Source organism: Adiantum capillus-veneris, chromosome 26 (assembly GCF_014529385.1).
Source record: "Adiantum capillus-veneris isolate H3 chromosome 26, ASM1452938v2, whole genome shotgun sequence".
In the NCBI taxonomy this organism is placed as follows: domain Eukaryota; kingdom Viridiplantae; phylum Streptophyta; class Polypodiopsida; order Polypodiales; family Pteridaceae; genus Adiantum; species Adiantum capillus-veneris.
In genome coordinates this window covers 85,231,317-85,251,777 of record NC_140956.1, presented here as the reverse complement: position 1 = coordinate 85,251,777, position 20,461 = coordinate 85,231,317, and the positions used below count along the sequence as shown (strand labels likewise).

At 44.6% G+C, this 20,461-nt stretch overlaps 1 protein-coding gene across 1 annotated transcript in view; it reads right to left on the bottom strand.

The window, feature by feature from the left end:
* LOC147423766 (E3 ubiquitin-protein ligase RKP) overlaps nt 1-19,283 on the bottom strand; it is a 114,172-nt gene extending 94,889 nt beyond the window's left edge. Inside the window, exons 1-2 of the mRNA XM_086501178.1 lie at nt 17,082-19,283; nt 16,111-16,959 (exon numbers count right to left, since the gene is read on the bottom strand). Of these exons, the coding sequence (XP_086357304.1) occupies nt 16,111-16,959; nt 17,082-18,704 (2,472 nt within the window). The 5' untranslated portion in view covers nt 18,705-19,283. The remainder of the gene's footprint in view (nt 1-16,110; nt 16,960-17,081) is intronic.
* Between the last annotated feature and the right edge of the window lie 1,178 nt (nt 19,284-20,461).

Below are 20,461 nucleotides of genomic sequence, written 5' to 3'. Positions count from 1 at the left end.
CCCTAGCGTTAGCAGTTGCATCAGCAAATCCATAGCAGATTTCTCCAGACAGCAGAATTCAGCCCTAGCGTTTTTGGTTTGCAGATCAACCTCAGCGTTTTTTCACATCTTCGCAACGGAATCAGCCCTAGGCTCAGTGTTTTTAGTTTTCAACAGTTAGAACCTGCAGAACAAGTCCCGAACCTCGCAGATCTCACTTTCCCGCAGCAGTTCCTAGCCGCATGGTGGGATCCATCGAAGTTTGCAATTTCAGCCCGGAACACGCAGATTTCAGCATCTGCGTTTTCAACGCGTCGTTGCATCGTCGTCATCGACATAGAGTCAGAATTCAGCAGATAAAGATTTGCAGATTTCAGGCCTTAGCATTCTCAAATTTCAGCCCGTCTCGTCGTCATTCTCATCGTCGTCGACATCGTCGGCAAGTCCAAGCATTGTAGAGATTGGTGAAATCATAAGTAGACCGCTCTCGCCATAGAGAGTGGGGCCTTCGGTGGAGGGTTTACCAACGTCTCTAGTGTCGTAATCTCCTCTCTCTACCTCTCAGTCTCATGCACTTTCATGCACAGTGTCCATTCACTTTGTTTGTGTTCATTGCACTCTCATTAAGAACATAAGAACAAAAGGAACCTTGAGCACAGTTTGGATCACTCATCTTGAGAAAAGTACAACATTCATTCCGCTGCACCTTACAGTTTGTCCCCGTGACAGCAATACTAATTCAATTACCTGTTAATTTCACACAAAGGATTGAGAAGAACAGAGAACACATGTAAGGTGCAACGGAATGAATGTTGAATTTGCTCAAGATGAGTGCTCCGAACTGTGCTCAAGGTTCCTTTTACTTATGGAAGGGAGAGCCTTCAGTTCTTAATGAGAGAGTGCAATGGACACAAACAAAATGAATGGACACTGTGAATGGAAGTGCATGAGAGTTAAAGATAGAGAAGAGAATATGACACCAATAAAGGGGGAGTCTTGCTTGAGAGAGAGAGGGGGAACCTGCTGCCCTTGGCCTGTGTTCTCCTTGCTCTTCTGCCAAATAGTGCTAGCCTAGGTTTGCTTATATATTATCTTACCCAATTTGCCCTACTCAATACCCAACAAAAGTCACTTAATAAATAAGTGAAAAATGTCAAAAATAAGGAAAATAGGTTAAATGCACTGGAAAATTCCCCTGAAGGATTCTGATGGAAATGCTTATGATCATGTTGTGTGCAACCGAAGGATATGCATCTACTCTAAGTGCCTGGGCATGCACGGTCTACGAACAGACTCACAAAAGTGCCAGAACACTCCTAAATCTGGACTGATTGGACTCTTGTCGTGCTGTAGCTTGTCCACGGACACATAGGGTTGGATGTGTCACGTGACATCCCCTCCTTTTCAAAGTGAGGTACTGGTACCGAACTGTATGGCGTCGAGGGAGAGCGCCAACAACATTGAGAATCCTGGAAAGGACTCTTCGCCGGCCCACTCTGTTGTGTGGGTTGTGCGATACTTGAACTTCATAAAGGTCTGCAACGCTTGCTTTTTTAGGCCGCACCGAAAGCGACACAAAGTCTTTTAAGTGAGGTACTGGTACCGAACAGTATGGCGTAGAGGGAGTGTCACAAACGGAAGCACATAACAATATATAATACATTCGGATAAATAGGATTTATCACTTATTACTGAAGCCAGAGGATATAGAGAGAAATAAAGAGAGAGAGAGAGAGATAGAGTGAGAAGATCGACATAGTACTGGGGACCAGAAGATGGGTTGGTCCCCCCTCGTAATAGTATGTTTATTACTGAGGAGAAGTCTATACAAGCACTTGAACCGAACGTATTACCACGTTCGTTCTAGAATAAGACTTGATGGTTCCCGGAAGCCTCAGCTTCCGATTCCTAGGGCAAAACCCTATTCCAAGGAACTTCCGTTCCTTATTCCAAATCCTTGAGAACCAAGGTTCTCGCCTCTGGATCTCACCTTCCAGACTCAGGGCATGACATCCCTGCAACTCTTTCTAACTCTCTTTCCAGAGTCCTCTTCCCGCAGAACAACTCTGCTTTCCCAGACACGAAGTCCTTACTTGGGAATCCCAACTTCCGGATCACAACTTGAGAGACTACCTCTCTCCGATCCGTGGATCTTCTTCCCAAACTCGGGTACGAAACCCTTGGGCTGATCTAGCTCTAGTTCCTCAGAGCGCTTTTCTCCTGCAGAGGCTCATGCCTTCCTCTGCTCCTACTCCCTCACGAAGAGGAAGTACACCTGCAATCAAATACTCAAAGATCTCGAAGTTCGAAACGCAACTCCGTTCTCGAAGTACACATGAAAAACGTTACCTTCAAAGTCTCGACATTCGAAACGCAACTCCGTTCTCGAAAAGCAATTCCCCGGAAGAGATCTTTACGTAGAAAAATCCTCTCTTTCAATCCTACACACAGAAGAGGTGTGTTCTCGGGTTCCTTCTCGTAAATCAGCCCCGTCTACGACGTTTATGGGCTGAAAACAGAGAAAAACAGCAACTTGTCGCGATGGAAACACGCTTCGTAGGCACTTCTTCGCGAGGGAACTCGCGCACTAGGTCTTGGCGACATCTGGTACACTTGGGGCAGCCATGGGCATCACTGGCAACGTCTTCTTTACGGCTGAAATCTGCAGTAGCATCTCCTCCTTGCAAAGATTGGTCCTCCCCTATGAGTGAGGGCATGTGATGCTTTTATAGCTCCTAGCCACGGGCACGAATAGCTGCTCACGTAGAGAACGCGGCCGTTTTTTTTCTTTTTTTTTTTCCCGTTCTGCCAGAAAAAGAGAGAGAGAGAACGTTGGCTGATCTGTTGCCTTATTTATCAGATGGCTGCCCACTTATTAAGTGGACGGCCGGCATATTTTAAAAATAGTCTGAACCTGCCCAAAAACTCAATAAAACCTTATAAGTTAAAAACAATGCTTTCACAGCACTTCCCAGGCGTCCCTGGATGCAATCACACGCACAATTGCAATGCAAACATAAACTTCCTCGCGGGAAAGCATCTGCTTTCCCGAAAAGCAATCCCGCTTTCTCAAAAAGCATCTGTTTTTCCTCAAAGTTTCCTCTAAACCCATCTTCATTCAAGTGCTTGCTTTTCCTTGTGCACAATTCTAACACAGTTCAGAATTTCCTCCCGACTATGGATATTCCCTTTCCGATGTACCCGTCACCCACCTTGTGACGCATCAGGAATACCCATCACCTAGTCCTCTCCTACCGAACTTACGGTACAATCTCCTTCACGATGCTCTATGTCACCCATCCTATGACGCATCAGAGATGTCCGTTCCCGGATGGTCGGATACTTCTTTCCGATGCTCCCTGTCACCCATCCGATGTGACGCATCGGAAGTACCCGTTCTTGGTGGCCTTACAGATATTCCCGTTCACAGTGCTCCCGTCATTACTTTGAATGACGCACCAGGAATACTCTGTACTCGGATATATCCAGTGAGAAAAACCCTCTCACTTAAAATTCCAATAATTCATTTAGAATTATTTTTCCTTTTGTTCCAAGCGAGAAAACCCTCTCACTTATAAATCCAATAATTCGTTTAGAATTATTTTTCTGTAAGATAAAGCCAATTTAGCAACATCCCTCTCACTTATAAACAGTTGTCCTCAACTGTAGAGGTCCAACTGAACTGCCGGGGAGAAACCGGAAAATTTCAAATCTTGCTCAATGGTTAGTTGAGCTAGTCCTTTCTCAAAAGAGAAGTTACAAATTAAATTAAACAAAAATTCAAAAATTTAATAATTCAATACTTAGCTTACCGATTCATGTCCTTCCTCTAGTACCTCGAGGACATCCTTCACCAATCATCAAACTTACGAGCCGTGGAAGAACTCATCATTCGCGTCTTTCCAACAGATCGAACGTTTCCTCATTCGAGAGTCTGTTAACTCAAATCCACCTTCTCAATCTGAGAAGAATAATCCTCCTAGAAATCAATCTAGGTATCTGTCCTTGCGCAGAATCCTGCGTTGTTAGTTTAGAGGGTATTAAACCTCTTGTGTCCTCCCACATAGGGAATGCTCAAGTCATAGAGCATTAAGCTCGATGTCTTTCTTTCACAAACAAAGTTTGCGATCACCTTAAAGAAGGTTCTTGTTTCGGGCTGTCACTCAACGTAGGCAGACGGTTCCAATTCGAAGATTCTTTGTGCACGGCGCACTTCCTTCCAATCTTTTCCTCCTTGCAAGCATCAATGACGCCTTGCAAAATCTCAGGCAGATAGGATTCTAGCCATAGCATTTTCTGAACGTACGTTCAAACCCGGTTCACAATAGAGCGAACCTTCTTTGATTCTTAGGGATGTTCTCCCATATGTAATTCTTACCATTTTGAAACGGTTGGCGAGCTATATTCTTATGAACATAATAGTTCGAATTTATTCCAGCAGCGTGTAAATGCTACTTGACCTTCTCATGGAGAAACATATACCGCAACCAAAAGTTGCTACTGTAATGGTAAAGGCACATAGCGTACTCAATGATCAACGACCATCGGAAAACCTCTTCTCCGTAGAGAAACTCAAATTCCTTCTACCAAACACATCTCAAATAGAGATTCTCGTGTCGAAATATTCTTGCGCGCAAAAAGGCGCTCAAGAGAGTATAACAAACTCTCGTCCAGTTCCTTGGCATAGGTCTGCATCTTCGTGTGTTATCCATGTACTCAAAAGTGTACATAATTCTTAAGCTGTGTTAGAGTTTCGGTGAACCTGGGAAATTACCTTCCCTTCGTAAAATCCTTAGAGCGAAGACGCTCAACTTGACGATCACTTGGCTCGATCTTAGAGCAAAACCCGCTCATCAAATAATCTAGGATTTTAATCCTTGAATCCCTCTAGCACAGGCCGTAGTCGTCGCTTGTTCCTTCCCTCCTAAAGAGAGTGTTCATTCACTTGTGCAAAAAGCACTACCATATCTTCCCTTACCGTGTAGGGGGTGTGGGCTTAAAGAGTACTCAAGCTTCATGAAAGCTTTTCTTTGCTTGAAAGCTCAGAATGGTTCCTTCATAATTTCCTACCCGCAGTAGCAGGTAATCTGTTCGAGAATTACCATATACCAGATCAATAGTTGACCTTCCAGCTAGTTAAGCAAACCAATTCATCTCAGAACACAAAACAATGGTTCAGTTTGATCCTGCTCTCATAAACACTCGAGAGTGGTAGTCCAGGTTAGACATAACCATATCTTGTGCAAAAGAGCAAACAAGCACAATGCACTTTATGATTTCCTCAAAGATGTAACTTTGATTGAAAACCTGCCCTCTCACTTAAAGTTCGAGGGTCTTCTACTCAAGAACTCAGGAGTTAGATTGAATTCCCTTACTCCAAACTTTCTGTGTTCAATGATTCCCGTCCCACTACGGGGATTGGATTCTATGTACACTAGGGTGTACACTTTCAGCTTTTATTGCTGACTCCACCATCTGCTGCAAAGTATCTTGCAGATGGGTTTACAAAATTCGGGCAAAAGTCCTTCGTTAAATTTGTTCATCTTTCCTTCCTCAGAGAGGATCAAGAATGGACCTACCTTGGCAAGAGTGAACCACTACTTGCTTTGACTCGCTCGTGTTCCTATTGGGCAAACCAATCCCAATCTTCTTGAATGCCTTCCTCAAAGCGTAGAGGAAAAAAATTTGTCGGAAAATTCAGCCTTGAATTGAATCGAAGTCTTGTTATAAGTTCCTTGCAGAGCTTTGGTATACCACCAAGTACTTGCAATCCCCTTGAGGTGTTTAATCACATGCCTCATCTTCGACGCTTCTCAGAAATTGCCATATGCAAAGGCAACTTCAAACTGTCGACTGTAAGCGGTAGCTTTCGGGGCATCTTCCCTTCTGTCAAAAGTATCAAACTTGACTGGAAGTGTTCCTAGGTCTAGAGACCTTCTTCATATCCTTCCCGGAATGACAGGATTTCATGGCTATAGTTCTGGATTGACGTTCATGGATATTTTCTGGATTCTGAAGAATCTCGAGCATTCCGCTCCTTGGATTCTCTAGGTTCTTGAGCATCATGCTCTTGTCGCCTTCTCAAAGAATCCCAAGCCTTGTGTCGACTTCTTGCAGAGAGAAAAAAAATTTCCAACTCTGCGAGCTTTTCCTTGCAGGACTTAGGGTTCCGCCTGCTTATTTCTCTCTTGGCTTGTCATGGCTTCTTCCCGTATCTTCCCAGAGTCATCCTCATTTACAGAGAAAGAGAGGAGACCATGCTCTGATACCACTGTCACAAACGGGAGCGCATAACAATATAAAATACATTCGGATAAATAGGATTTATCACTTATTACTGAAGCCAGAGGATAAAGAGAGAAATAAATAGAGAGAGAGAGATAGAGAGTGAGAAGATCGACACAGTACTGGGACCAGAAGATGGGCTGGTCTCCCCCCGTAATAGTATCTTTATTACTGAGGCGAAGTCTATACAAGCACTTGAACCGAACGTATTACCACGTTCGTTCTAGAATAAGACTTGATGGTTCCCGGAAGCCTCAGCTTCCGATTCCTAGGGCAAAACCCTATTCCAAGGAACTTCCGTTCCTTATTCCAAATCCTTGAGAACCAAGGTTCTCGCCTCTGGATCTCACCTTCCAGACTCAGGGCATGACATCCCTGCAACTCTTTCTAACTCTCTTTCCAGAGTCCTCTTCCCGCAAAACAACTCTGCTTTCCCAGACACGAAGTCCTTACTTGGGAATCCCAACTTTCGGATCGCAACTTGACAGACTACCTCTCTCCGATCCGTGGATCTTCTTCCCAAACTCGGGTACGAAACCCTTGGGCTGATCTGGCTCTAGTTCCTCAGAGTGCTTTTCTCCTGCAGAGGCTCATGCCTTCCTCTGCTCTACTCCCTTACGAAGAAGAAGTACACCTGCAATCAAATACTCAAAGATCATAACATGAAAAACGTTACCTTCAAAGTCTCGACGCTCGAAACGCAACTCCGTTCTCGAAAAGCAATTCCCCGGAAGAGATCTTTACATAGAAAAATCCTCTCTTTCAATCCTACACACAAAAGAGGTGTGTTCTCGGGTTCCTTCTCGTAAATCAGCCTCGTCTACGACATTTATGGGCTGAAAACAGAGAAAAACAGGAACTTGTCGCGATGCAAACACGCTTCGTAGGCACTTCTTCGCGAGGGAACTCGCGCACTGGGTCTTGGCGACATCTAGTACACTTGGGGCAGCCATGGGCATCACTGGCGACGTCTTCTTTACGGCTGAAATCTGCAGTAGCATCTCCTCCTTGCAAAGATTGGTCCTCCCCTATGAGTGAGGGCATGTGATGCTTTTATAGCTCCTAGCCACGGGCACGAAAAGCTGCTCGCATAGAGATCGCGGCTGTTTTTTTTTTTTTTTTTCCAAAAAAAAAAATTCAATTTTTTTTTTTCCCGTTCTGCCAGCAAAAGAGAGAGAGAAAACGCTGGCTGATCTGTTGCCTTATTTATCAGATGGCTGCCCACTTATTAAGTGGGCGGCCGGCATATTTTAAAAATAGTCTGAACCAGCCCAAAAACTCAATAAAACCTTATAAGTTAAAAACAATGCTTTCACAGCACTTCCCAGGCGTCCTTGGATGCAATCACACGCACAATTGCAATGCAAACATAAACTTCCTCGTGGAAAGGCATCTGCTTTCCCGAAAAGCAATCCCGCTTTCTCAAAAAGCATCTGTTTTTCCTCAAAGTTTCCTCTAAACCCATCTTCATTCAAGTGCTTGCTTTTCCTTGTGCACAATTCTAACACAGTTCGGAATTTCCTCCCGACTATGGATATTCCCTTTCCGATGTACCCGTCACCCACCTTGTGACGCATCAGGAATACCCATCACCTAGTCCTTTCCCAACGAACTTACGGTACAATCTCCTTCACGATGCTCTATGTCACCCATCCTATGACGCATCAAAGATGTCCGTTCCCGGATGGTCAGATACTTCTTTCGGATGCTCCCTGTCACCCATCCGATGTGACGCATCAGAAGTACTCGTTCTTGGTGGCCTTACAGATATTCCCGTTCACAGTGCTCTCGTCATTACTTTGAATGACGCACCAAGAATACTCTATACTCAGATGTATCCAGTGAGAAAAACCCTCTCACTTAAAATTCCAATAATTCATTTAGAATTATTTTTCCTTTTGTTCCAAGCGAGAAAACCCTCTCACTTATAAATCCAATAATTCGTTTAGAATTATTTTTCTGTTAGATAAAGCCAATTTAGCAACAGGGAGAGCGCCAACAACATCAGGAATCCTGGAAAGGACTCTTTGCCGACCCACTCTGATGTGTTGGTTGTGCAATACTTGAACTTCATAAAGGTCTGCAACGCTTGCTTTTTTGGGCCGCGCCGAAAGCGACACAAAGTCTTTTATGGCTCCTTCAATGCTTCAACTGCGTCTAGAGGAATACTTCTTCCTTCTTCAACATGGCTGAACATTCCTGAAACCACTTCCAACACAAAAACATAAACATACCTATTCCATGTAAAGTGACTGGAAAAAATCTTGTCTTCCTCAAAGACTGTGCATGCAATGTAGATGAATAAAGAGACGGAGTGTCAAACCGTTCACCACACACACACAAATCATGAGATCAAATATTTCTCTTCTGATCTAAAGCAATCAACTGTGGCAATTCACAACGGAAATACACATGCTTGGTGCTCATACTCTCATGTGCTCTTTCTACAACTGTGTCGTGCCAAGGAAGAGACATGAAATGTGACTTCCTTGAATGCATACTTTTCATGAACAATCCGCATACATTCGTGCTCATTCATGAGTGAAACGTGCTCAACGTGCAATATGTCATGCCTAGGAAAAGGGATCACATAAAGGCGCTGACTAAAATACAGGAAACGATCACGAATGAAACACTCGTACAATGCGTACTGACGAATCATTCGAACACATAGTACTTCCTGTAAGGGTTCTTTGGACCTAGACTCGAGAGCCAAGATCGCTTCTTCCTGAGGGGGTTCTTGGGACCTAAGCTCGAGAGCCAAGATCGGTTCTTCCTGAGGGGGTTCTTTGGACCTTGACTCGAGAGCCAAGATTGGTTCTTCGTGGTTGATTGAATCTGCAATGAGGTTAGCTTCACTAGAAACAGTATCAACACTCCCATCATTCTTGTGAACAATCACATCGTTGTCATACAAATCATCATGCTCGTGAGAAATCACATCTTGGTCATGCAAATCATCATGCTTGTCATTGTCGTCCAAATCATCATGCTTGTCATTATCATTCAAATCATCATGCAAATCCTGTGTATCATGCTTTGGAGAAGAAGAGATCGAGAGAGTCTCCTTTTCCCGAATCTCTTGCATCTGTGCCCTGCACTTGAGAAAAGAGTCGCAACATCTCTTGCATTCTTGCTTTGTTCTCACGATCAAATCTTGCTAGTCTTTCTTTGTTCTCGAGCTCGTGCTCACGCTCTATGGCTTCCATTTTTGCGTCGTATTCACGATCTATGGCTGCCATACTTTCTTCGTAGGCCTTTCTTTCTGCTTCTCTTGCTTCGCGTTCGAACTTGTTGTCCATAAACAACTACATCAACTCCTTCATAGGAGTAAGTGCAATCCTTGGCATAGATGGGAAAGGGGGAGGGTCGGAAAAACCTCTTGGTGGGGAAAATTCTTCTTCGCCTCTCTCATGCTCATCACCTCCAAGCGAAGTATCCATTCCGCCTCGAGTGATGACCATCCACTGAAGTTGTGGGTTCTTGTGGGTTCTTGTGGTCTTGGGTTCTTAAGTTCACGAGGAACTTAGGTTCTTGGGGGTCTTGGTTCTTGGGGTTCTTGAGTTTTTGCGGGTCTTGAGGTTCTTGAGGTTCTTGGGTTCTTCTTTCGTTTGCAATATGTTCTTGAGAAGGATCTTCTCTTTACCCGAGTTCTTCTCTCCTGCAGGCGCACCCCTTGGCGGCCTTGCGCTCACACCAAGGTTGCTTTTTCCCACCTCACGTCGATTGGCCGGCCGCTAAGTGCACGGTCCGTTTTCAATGAGTGAAAAGAGGCACAAGGGGAGGCAGGACAAGCCCTTCTGTCTTGGGATTCCTATCACTCTTCAAAAACACGAATAGGAATCGACACGCCCAAGTGAACTTGGGTTCGTGCGCCTCAACAAGCAAAAAAAATTATGTGGTTCTTTCCTTGAGTGATACATAACACTGTCAAAGCTCTGATACCAATGTAAGGTGCAGCAGAATGAATGTTGAATTTGCTCAAGATGAGTGCTCCGAACTGTGCTCAAGGTTCCTTTTACTTATGGAAGGGAGAGCCTTCCATTCTTAATAAGAGAGTGCAATGGACACAAGCAAAATGAATGGACACTCTGAATGGAAGTGCATGAGACTGAGAGATAGAGAAGAGAATACGACACCAATAAAGGGGGAGTCTTGCTTGAGAGAGAGAGGGGAAACCTGCTGCCCTTGGCCTGTGTTCTCCTTGCTCTTCTGCCAAATAGTGCTAGCCTAGGTTTGCTTATATATTATCTTACCCAATTTGCCCTACTCAATACCCAACAAAAGTCACTTAATAAATAAGTGAAAAATGTCAAAAATAAGAAAAATAGGTTAAATGCACTGGGAAATTCCCCTGAAGGATTTTGATGGATTCTGATGGAAATGCTTATGATCATGCTCTGTGCAACCGGAGGATATGCGTCTACTCCAAGTGCCTGAGCATGCACGGTCTGCGAACAGACTCACAAAAGTGCCAGAACACTCCTAAATCTGGACTGACTGTGTCCCAAGGCGAGCACCACGTGCCAATAGAAAAGAACAGACTAAACAACTTTAAGCACTTCAAATAACAACTGAACTGAAATGGAGAGAGAGACGACACGCGACATGGAGTGGCGGAATTCCACCCCAGAGAGTTTTGGCCCCAAACCTTGGCGCCCCTTTCGGTATTTCTTTATATTGCATCAACACAGTACAAGCCGGTACTCAAGACTCTGCACCTTCGTACTAAAGCATGCCAGAGAATGAGCCCTAGCCTTATATTTAAAGGCCCTTGGCCTAAAAAGCAGTTATAATAAAAAGCCTTTAAAACTCAAAAGCTTCTAGTTCAAAAGCAAAGCCAAAAAGCTGCCAACGCAATTTACGGAAATCCGTACAGCCTGCCAAGTCATCATGTCAGCGCAATTTTCGGAATCTGTCTTTGCCTTGGGGTTAGGGTTAGGGTTTCTGCAGTTTTAGGGTTAGGGTTTTTAAAATTAAGGGTTTGTAGGTTTTAGGGTTAGGGTTTTCAGAATTAGGGTTTGCAGGTTTTAGGGTTAGGGTTTCCAACATTAGGGTTTCAGCATTTAGGGTTTCTGCCAAAAATTAGGGTTTAGGCCCCTCGGCCACATCTATATGTTGACTCCATTCTTTAGGCTTTGACACGTCAGCAGTTTGTTACATCTCCCCTTCTTGAAAGAGAGTAATTGTCCGCGATTACAACATACCTGCAAAACAACTCAAGTTAGTTCAAAAAATTTCCGAGGGTCATTCCGCGGAACATTCCGAGGGACAATCGGTTTGCTCTTTTTATTAAGGAGTTAGCTTCTCCTTTCTGCTCTTTTGATCAAGCAGTTAGCTTCTCCTTTCGGCTGTTTTGATCAAGGAGTTAGCTTCTCCTTTCTCCATATCAGAACTCTTGATATTCCGGCGTAGTAAAATAAGCCATCACACCCAGACCATACTGATCTTCCACAGGTGTCTTGATGTACTAAAATTACATACCCGGGCAATCTCATCCAATTAGGAGTATTCACTGGTTGGCACATCACAATGCAACACAAATGCTCACATATGCATGTTACAAGACATAGAAACATAAACGATGAACACTCCTCCCGCATAACCTAACAAGGTCCGGGCCGGGAGATATTCAACGACTCCCTCATCACTCCTCCCGCATAACCTAAAAAGGTCCAGGCTGGGAGATATAGAGGCCTTTTACAACCAAACGCCCCCCAAACCGCAGCTTGCGTCGTTTGGAGGTGCTGAGAGTAACCACTGCTCAGACTTCTTAATACTCCTCCCGCATAACCATCCAGGTCCGGGCCGGGAGTCACAACAACAATTATTTTACAAGCATACAACCAAACGCTCCCCAGGCATCAGCCTGCGTCGTTCGGAGGTTTTCAAACATACAACGAAACGCTCCCCAGGCATCCGCCTGCGTCGTTCCGAGGTTCAAACAATACCAAAACTGTATTTCTCACTTCTCCACCCGAGAGTAAAATCACCAATCATTGAAACCAATATCAAACCAGAGTCAAACAATTCAAATCGGCACCAAAACAGGTTCAAAACAGATACCATCCATTTCAATCAAAGTTTCAAACAATACTTTCTTAAACAAAGTTCAAAAGTATCTAACTATAATACAACTAGAGAGTTTATTGAGGATTTTGTTCAGACAACCGAACTTTGAGGACGACTTGCTTACCCTTCTGCATCACGGTGATGGTTCGGTTCCGGACTTCGAGAGTCGCATCATTCTTGTCATGCCAAGGAATGCCTAATAGAACGTCACAATTGCCCAACTTCATGATGTGGAAATCAGCTTTTCCATGATAATCTTGAATAGTCACTGGAAGAGCACCAATGAGCGGTACTACTTTCTGAGTTTGCCCTGTGGCTAGCTCAGCTTCAATTTCTCCACCCTCTGCATCATACTCAAAGTGCATCTGCTTTAAGAATTCTTGATCGATAAAGTTCTCTGTAGCTCCGGGGTCAAAGAAAATAAGGGCTTTGAAACCATTGACTTTGCCATAAGCTCGACACAATTCGTTTGTACTCTCAAGGCGTATGCCATAAATATCAGGAACTAGTCCAATAGCAGGTCTAGCTCTCTTAGCAGGAGGTGGCGCTGGGGTTCTGTCGACCGTTGGTGCGGGCGTCGGCTCCTCTAGTCTATCAGTGCGTTTGGGACAATTAGAATGATTATGCCCTGTTTGAAAGCATCCAAAGCATCGGGCTTCTTGTAGTTAGGTGTCTCGTTGTTGAGGCGTCAAACGAAGCCGTTGCGGTTGATTTTCACGAGACTCTCGAGAATTTGTTCGTTGTTGCCAAGAGTTGTGGTTAGTGGCCGGAGATTCTTCTATGGTAAACTCTAGCTTTCCCTTCATCAGTTTGTAGCCGACCGCGGCATGGTCCATAAGTTCTTGCATGGTAGAGACTTGCTTGGATAGACAATATTCCTGCAATGGTGATGGTAGTCCAATGGTGTATCGCTCGCATTGGGCCTCCAAGGGAACAAATCTAAAGAAGGACACCGGAAGGTACACATCGAGAAACCTTTGGTTATATTCGTCCATGGTTTCAGTGGCAAGCATTTTCAAGTTGCCCCATTCTGCCAAAATCCGCACTTCAAACATAGAAGTCATGTAACTACGTGCAAAAACTGTCTTGAAAGCTTGCCAGGTCCTTGGAGCATGCGGTTGTGTCGCGATTGAGCTCCACCATTGCATAGCATTATCTCTAAGAAATCCCGCTGCTCGAGAAATCTTGGATTCTTCTGTATAGTTCCCTAAAGCATAGATGTTGTCGAATTGCTGTAGAAACTGCAATGCTTTCTTGCGATCTTTCACCTCGGAAAAAGTGAAAAATTTGACTGTCGTGCCACCATCTTTGAAATCTTTGGGTTGGTTTGGCGCATATCCCGAGTATGGATAATAAGGGTATCCATATGGGCTCCAACCATTGTAGCCCGATGGCGGTGGTGGTGGTGGAGGTGGGGGGAATGGCTGTGACAAAGGCGGTTGCACTGGATCAGGGTCAGATGGCTGCACCATATTCCTGAAGACTCCCCCGATCGGGACAGACGGCTGAGAAGGTTGCCGGTTGGAAGCTCTCGTACTTTCTGGTGTCGGAGGAGGAGGTACCACCTGGGGCATCAGAGGGGGTAACATGTAGTTCAAAAATTGTTGAAAACCTTGCAGCATTGGAAGATTCTGCGGAGGATGCCGTGAAAGAATGTCGTGAATCTCGTTGAGCAGAAACTGCAAATATTCTGCTGAATCCATGAATTCCAAGTATTGGGTTCTTAATTGGCTTATGCCCTATAAGACACTGCGGTGAAGCGCCCGATGGGCGATGAAGTAAGGGTGGGAGTGGCTAATAAGTCCGGGGTGGAGGGCGAAGATATCCTCAAATAAAGCTCTGTCTGCTCTATTGTGGGACCGGTATGCTTTCAGAAAAGCACACGCCTGATGCTCTAATACCACTGTCACAAGGCGGGCACCACGTGCCAATAGAAAAGAACAGACTGAACAACTTTAAGCACTTCAAATAACAACTGAACTGAAATGGAGAGAGAGACGACACGCGACACAGAGTGGCGGAATTCCACCCCAGAGAGTATTGGCCCCAAACCTTGGCACCCCTTTCGGTATTTCTTCATACTGCATCAACACAGTACAAGCCGGTACTCGAGACTCTGCACCTTCGTACTGAAGCATGCCAGAGAATGAGCCCTAGCCTCATATTTAAAGGCCCTAGGCCTAAAAAGCAGTTATAGTAAAAACCCTTTAAAACTCAAAAGCTTCTGGTTCAAAAGCAAAGCCAAAAAGCTGCCAACGCAATTTACGAAAATCCGTACAGCCTACCACGTCATCATGTCAGCGCAATTTTCGAAATCTGTCTGTTGCCTTAGGGTTAGGGTTAGGGTTTTTGTAGTTTTAGGGTTAGGGTTTCCAAAATTAGGGTTTGCAGGTTTTAGGGTTAGGGTTTCCAGCATTAGGGTTTCAGTAGTTAGGGTTTCTGGCAAAAATTAGGGTTTAGGCCCCTCGGCCACATCTGTGCGTTGACTCCATTCTTTAGGCTTTGACACGTCAGCAGTTTGTTACAGACCGGACTCTTGTCGTGCTGTAGCTTGTCCACGGACATAGAGTTGGATGTGTCACGTGACAAGACAGATGAATCGAGCAACTAAATTGTCACTGTGCAAACGAAGACCGACACCCTGTAGGCCCCAAAGAGTCGCATCCCTTTCAGTATTTCTTTAATCAATTGAAAACCAGCGATCCGAACACTTAGACCAAACTCCCACCAAGCTGTCCAAACCTGTCAAGGGTTGCAATTTCAGAAATTGCAGGTTTTCCACCCAAATTTTGAAGCATAACCGCACCAAAATCTCTATAGGTCAAAAGTACAAGTACAGATTCCCTTGCATTAGAAGCTTTCCTGCTGTAAGTAAATTTGAGTGTGCTGTAATTTCCTCTTTTGGTCACTGACAGGTGCCCGAACTCTATAACCACCCCAAGGCTTCCCCGAAGCTTCCTAGGTGTTATCTTGCAGTTTAGGTCAGAAACCCTAAACCTGCAAATAAATGCAGCTAGCTGAAATTCTCTGTTTTGGTTACTTTGAGCGGAGCAAACACGTTTATGAGTGTCTCGGCAGCTCCCACACGTAATGGGACACTTATGAGAAAACTCTCTTGTTTCGCAATCTATCGCAATGGAACTGTGAATACCTGTGGAGGATTAGCAATTAGCTACTCCAGTTCCTGTTCAGAAGGCTCTTGCCTTGGCAAACGTGCATAAAACCCACAAGGTTGTACATGATCCGATGATAAGAATGGTTGTTCTTCATGTTGCCCAATCGAGTCTAAACTCCCTTCAGTGTGTAGGGAATGCTAATAGGCTGCTAAGGCTCCTAGATTCTATGGATGTCGAAACAAACGAGAAAAATCCACCTGCTTCGGTTGCCAGGACAGATGAGAGAGGTCTTTATTAAACGCAGACATGGCTACTTGGTTCCATTGCCAGTACGGCTGAAAGGGAGATCACTTACCGCAAATGCAGGTGAACTATCACAAGCCCAATTCTAGTAAAACCTGCACCCTAAAATTCCCGACAGCCCATTCCCATAATTTAAATAGTCCAATTCAACGGTACCCAAGACAGCATATATGTTTATGTCATAAACAACACGATCTTCCTTCTTGATTGATTTTGTGCGTACACATTTGCAGCAGCACATCTAGGGTTAAAGCTGTGGAGGTGTTAAAGCTCGCTCTAGAACCATACTGGAGATAAATGTATGGAGTTATACCTTAGTTTGAAAACCCTAACAACAAGCAAGGAAAAGGTTTACCTGCTTGAAATTTGGAGCAACGCCTAAATGATACAGTAACACCATGATATCCAGCAATTCCTCTTCCTGGACAACATCAGGTCCATGAGCTCTGTAGGTGTCCTCCTTTGCATTAACACAAAAAGAACTGCCATAGAGAGGCTCAACCCTGCCACTTGAGCAGGGCTTCTCATCCTCATCTTCAGGGCTGCTTCTTCTTCCCTGCTCGGGCCTCGTAGCTCCGCTGCTTTCACTAACACTATTCACATGGATGTTGAAACCTTTGTTAAGTACCCTCACATACCCCTTGCTACAGCTGAGAGGGCTACCTGGTACTCCAGGGCAACAACATGGCTTTTGCTTCCCAAAATGTGTGACTTTCTTCTCACCATCTTCCATGCAACCTTCCTCCCAAACAACTGCCTCACAATCATCTGGAGCAAGGATGTGTGCCTTCAAGAGGTGACTGAAAGTTCCACCAAGCCTTGCAAAATCACTAGCGTACGAGTCTGCATCTAAAAATAGTCGCACATTAAAGCTTCGGCTACCACCTCTGTGCAAAAATCCAACATTGCTATCAAGCTCCTTGCAGGCAGCAGATTTTAAACTGCCTGAAGGAATTCCCTCTGATAAAAAATGCAAGAGAACAGTATATGCTGTCATCAGTACAGAGTTATCAGAGAGACCGGGTGGTGGCATATTTCTGGCAGCCCCCCTATTCTTGCCAACAAGATGCCGTAGAAATGCCATGAAAACTGATCCTGATGGATCTGTCGATTTAGTCGACCTCTCTGAAGGCCCTGAACCTGTATCTGGGGTCGGAACAAACTCAAGGAGGCAATACGACAACTCCCACTGTAGCTCTTCCACCTGATAGAAAAGAAAGGATCCAAATCATCAGCAATGAGGCTAAAGAAAATAGCATGAAGAAGAAATATATGGGCATTCATAAGTCAAAACTGGGACATCAATTCGCTGAAAAACGCAAGTACCTTGCTGATTGCTTTCGTCAAGGCTTGGGAAGTCTGTCTCATGTTATTCTCTGTACAAGAATCCTCCCGAGATCCAGGCCACCAAACTGTTGGCATCAATTTCTCAAGGTCGTACTTGTTTGGTCCCTTCTTCGAAAGCAAGCCTTCCAAGCACACCTCAAAGCTTCCAGACTTGCACCAATGCCTTAAAACGTCCTGTCTTCGCAATAGGTGAATTGCTAATGCCAAGTATGGGTAAGAGCCTGTAAAGGGAGACTCTGCAAGTACAATGGTTGAGGTTCTACACCCATAAGCAACAGCTTCCATAATCACTCCTATGCAGCTGCAAGCACTGCTCGAGTCCAGAAAGGATAATATCAAGTTCAGCGCTGTATCGACACTGAAAACATCATGCGGGGGTTGGAACCTGTATAATTCCATTAAAAAGGGAACAAAAGCTCCCCAAGTCACATATTCTAACGTTCTTGTGTTCTGACAAGCATGAATCAATAGTTCCACAAATGTTTTGCAGATCTCTTTTCCAACAAGGTTGGAGAATTCACCAAGAGATTTCAATCTTCTTAATCTGTCCACAGGTGCCATAGCAGCAACAACTTCTTTGCTATCAAGCTGCAAAAGCCTCTGGAAGCATCCCAAAAGATACTTTGCCTGTGTCAATAAAGGTATCCTTGTATCGTTCATCAAAGGGGGAACTTGCAAAGGCTGAAAGTTCTCCACAGGATACCTGAAAGGTCTTCCCCCCAAATTTAAGTCACATCTCTCACCTTGAGACAAAGATATCGCAGGAAAATATGGAGACTTTGGCTCAGAATGTCCCACCTCTGTAAATGCAACACCAAGTGAGACACCATTTCTCAAGAAAGAGATCTCACCTTTATCTAGATTGATGCAACATCCAATTACATCTCCAGGAACCCAAGGCTGGCCATAAGGATGCCATGAAACACTCCACTTTCTGACTCTTCTCCCGTCATAAGCATATGAATCTGTTGAATCACCTACACCTTCTTCTCTTGTAAAACTACAAGACTTGGTTGCCCATCCCAATTGTTGTATACCTGCCGTCTCAAGAGTGACTTCATACATCCACTTCCCTTGTGAGACACACGCGTTAGACCGCACGCTACTGAATGCAGCCTGACTCTCCAACACCAGGCCCCCTCGCATAAACTTAAGATCCCCTGAAACACTTTGCTTGTCAATGTCGACGACCTTTTTGCCTGATCCGCTATCTGCAATCATAAGTCCATCTCTGCCACTTTCCTCATAACTGGGTAAGTCTCGCAACAATTGCTGCAGAGATGAATGTATTTGTTGCAAGGAGACCTCGTCACCTGCAGTGAAAGCTGCTGGGTGACCTGGACCTACATTGAGTATGTAATTTAATGTTTGTTCCATCGGGTCTGTCTTATCTCGAACACAGCCCACCACAGTGACATTGTCACAATGACTCTCGTCTTCGTGAAGAAGCACAGGCAAACCTCTGAGAGCCCCCCTGGAGGATATCTCTTTGGTGGTGCTACCCCTCATTTCTGCTTCCTTTTGGCATATGGAGCTGGTGAAATTTACATGAGTGACCTGTGCCCTGCTGTTCGAAATCGATTGGACATACAGTGGAGCCATGTATCATGCAGGCACGAGAAGCAGCTTTCCATTATTACGCAAATGGCCCAAATGTCTCAGCAACTAAAGAGTAAAGCTGTCTTTGGGACTCCAAATGCAGGGATGTGCGTCAGAAGAGGAAAAAACGGGTCTGCACCCACGCGGTGAGAAGACCCAGGCACGAAGAAAATCCAGGGCAAACACCTGTGGATACAGCACACGTTCACATAGCTTTAATACGAACATTGAAACACGCTCTGTACAACCGCCTCTCACATGGCGCTTGCTATCTCCCTGTACCGATCTATTCTGTGTCCTGCTCGAGAATGACCCAATTGGGTGCTTGTTAATCTGATAGGCTGATAGACTAAAATCGACTTGCACGATCACGGACGGGAAAGCTGTCCACTCGCATACAAATAGCTCTGCGATCTGCCGCGATCACTCTGCGCGAAAAAGAGACCCGAAAAAGTGGGCAGAGAGCGGAAGTGAAGCAACGCGCTCTGCGAGCGAGAGGGGTCTGTGTATTACGGTGAAAGGCGAGGATCGAATGGAGGTGTCGTGATGACGCCGACTTTCAGACCCCCTCCTGCCTATAGCCTATAATTCCCCTAAGGCAAAGCCAGGGGAAAGTCTGGTGGGTAACGCATTTCTCACAAAAGGACCCCACACAGTCAGTACCATGGTCAAACATAAATTCCACAGCATTTCTTATTTGATCCTTCAACCTGTGGGCATTGGGTAGCTCCACCCTCCCCTTCTAAAAACGCTTGAGAAGTGCAACATTCTTGCTGGGCTCAATCTTTTTCATTGATTTTAGGTAGTTCCTTGAACATGAGGCCGCCTTTGCAGTACTAGTAATTCCCCTAAGGCAAAGCCAGGGGAAAGTCTAGTGGGTAACGCATTTCTCACAAAAGGACCCCACACAAGTCAGTACCATGGTCAAACATAAATTCCACAGCATTTCTTATTTGATCCTTCAACCTGTGGGCATTGGGTAGCTCCACCCTCCCCCTCTTAAAACGCTTGAGAAGTGCAACATTCTTGTTGGGCTCTTTTTCATTGGTTTTAGGTAGTTCCTTGAACATGAGCATATAGAAATTGAAGATTTTCCAATTGCTGTAAACCGGTGCACATTGATGTCAAAGGTTGCCATGTAGATAATGAGCCCTGCACTTGCGTCCTCCTTCTTATCAAGTATGTTGTTGAAGTGGTCCGTGGAGATCTTGAAGTTAGGTTATAAACTAAGAAGCAATGCCCAAAACCACCAACTAAATAGGTATGATAGCCTTGCTTATGTGTAAAAGTAGTCAAGAAGTTGACAATGCTGTGATTTCCGTGGTTATTTACGGTTCAAAAATATAGTTGACCAATGTTACTAAGACCTTAACGACCATCTCAATTGAGTGGCGAGTACCTTTGCCAATTGAGATTATTTCATGACATAATAAAGCATTCAATAAAAACCATTTATCATGGAATTTTTTCAAGTTTTCGAGGGCCTAATAATAGAAGAGACAAAGGAACTAGGTCATGAATCAAGCCCCATGCTCTAACTTAGAGACAACTTTTTGAATCAATATTGTTAATACAATTAGGAAGTGCCAATTCCCAATGCCTAGCATAAGAATGTATACATTGGCGTGATATGAGGAAGCGACCATTGCATGTATTCACAACAAAGCTAAGGCCACAAAATTCTCCAAAGCGCAACTTAACTTTATGACCTGCATAGAAGGAAGATTGAAGCTTTCAAAGTACAAGTGATTTGCATAGAA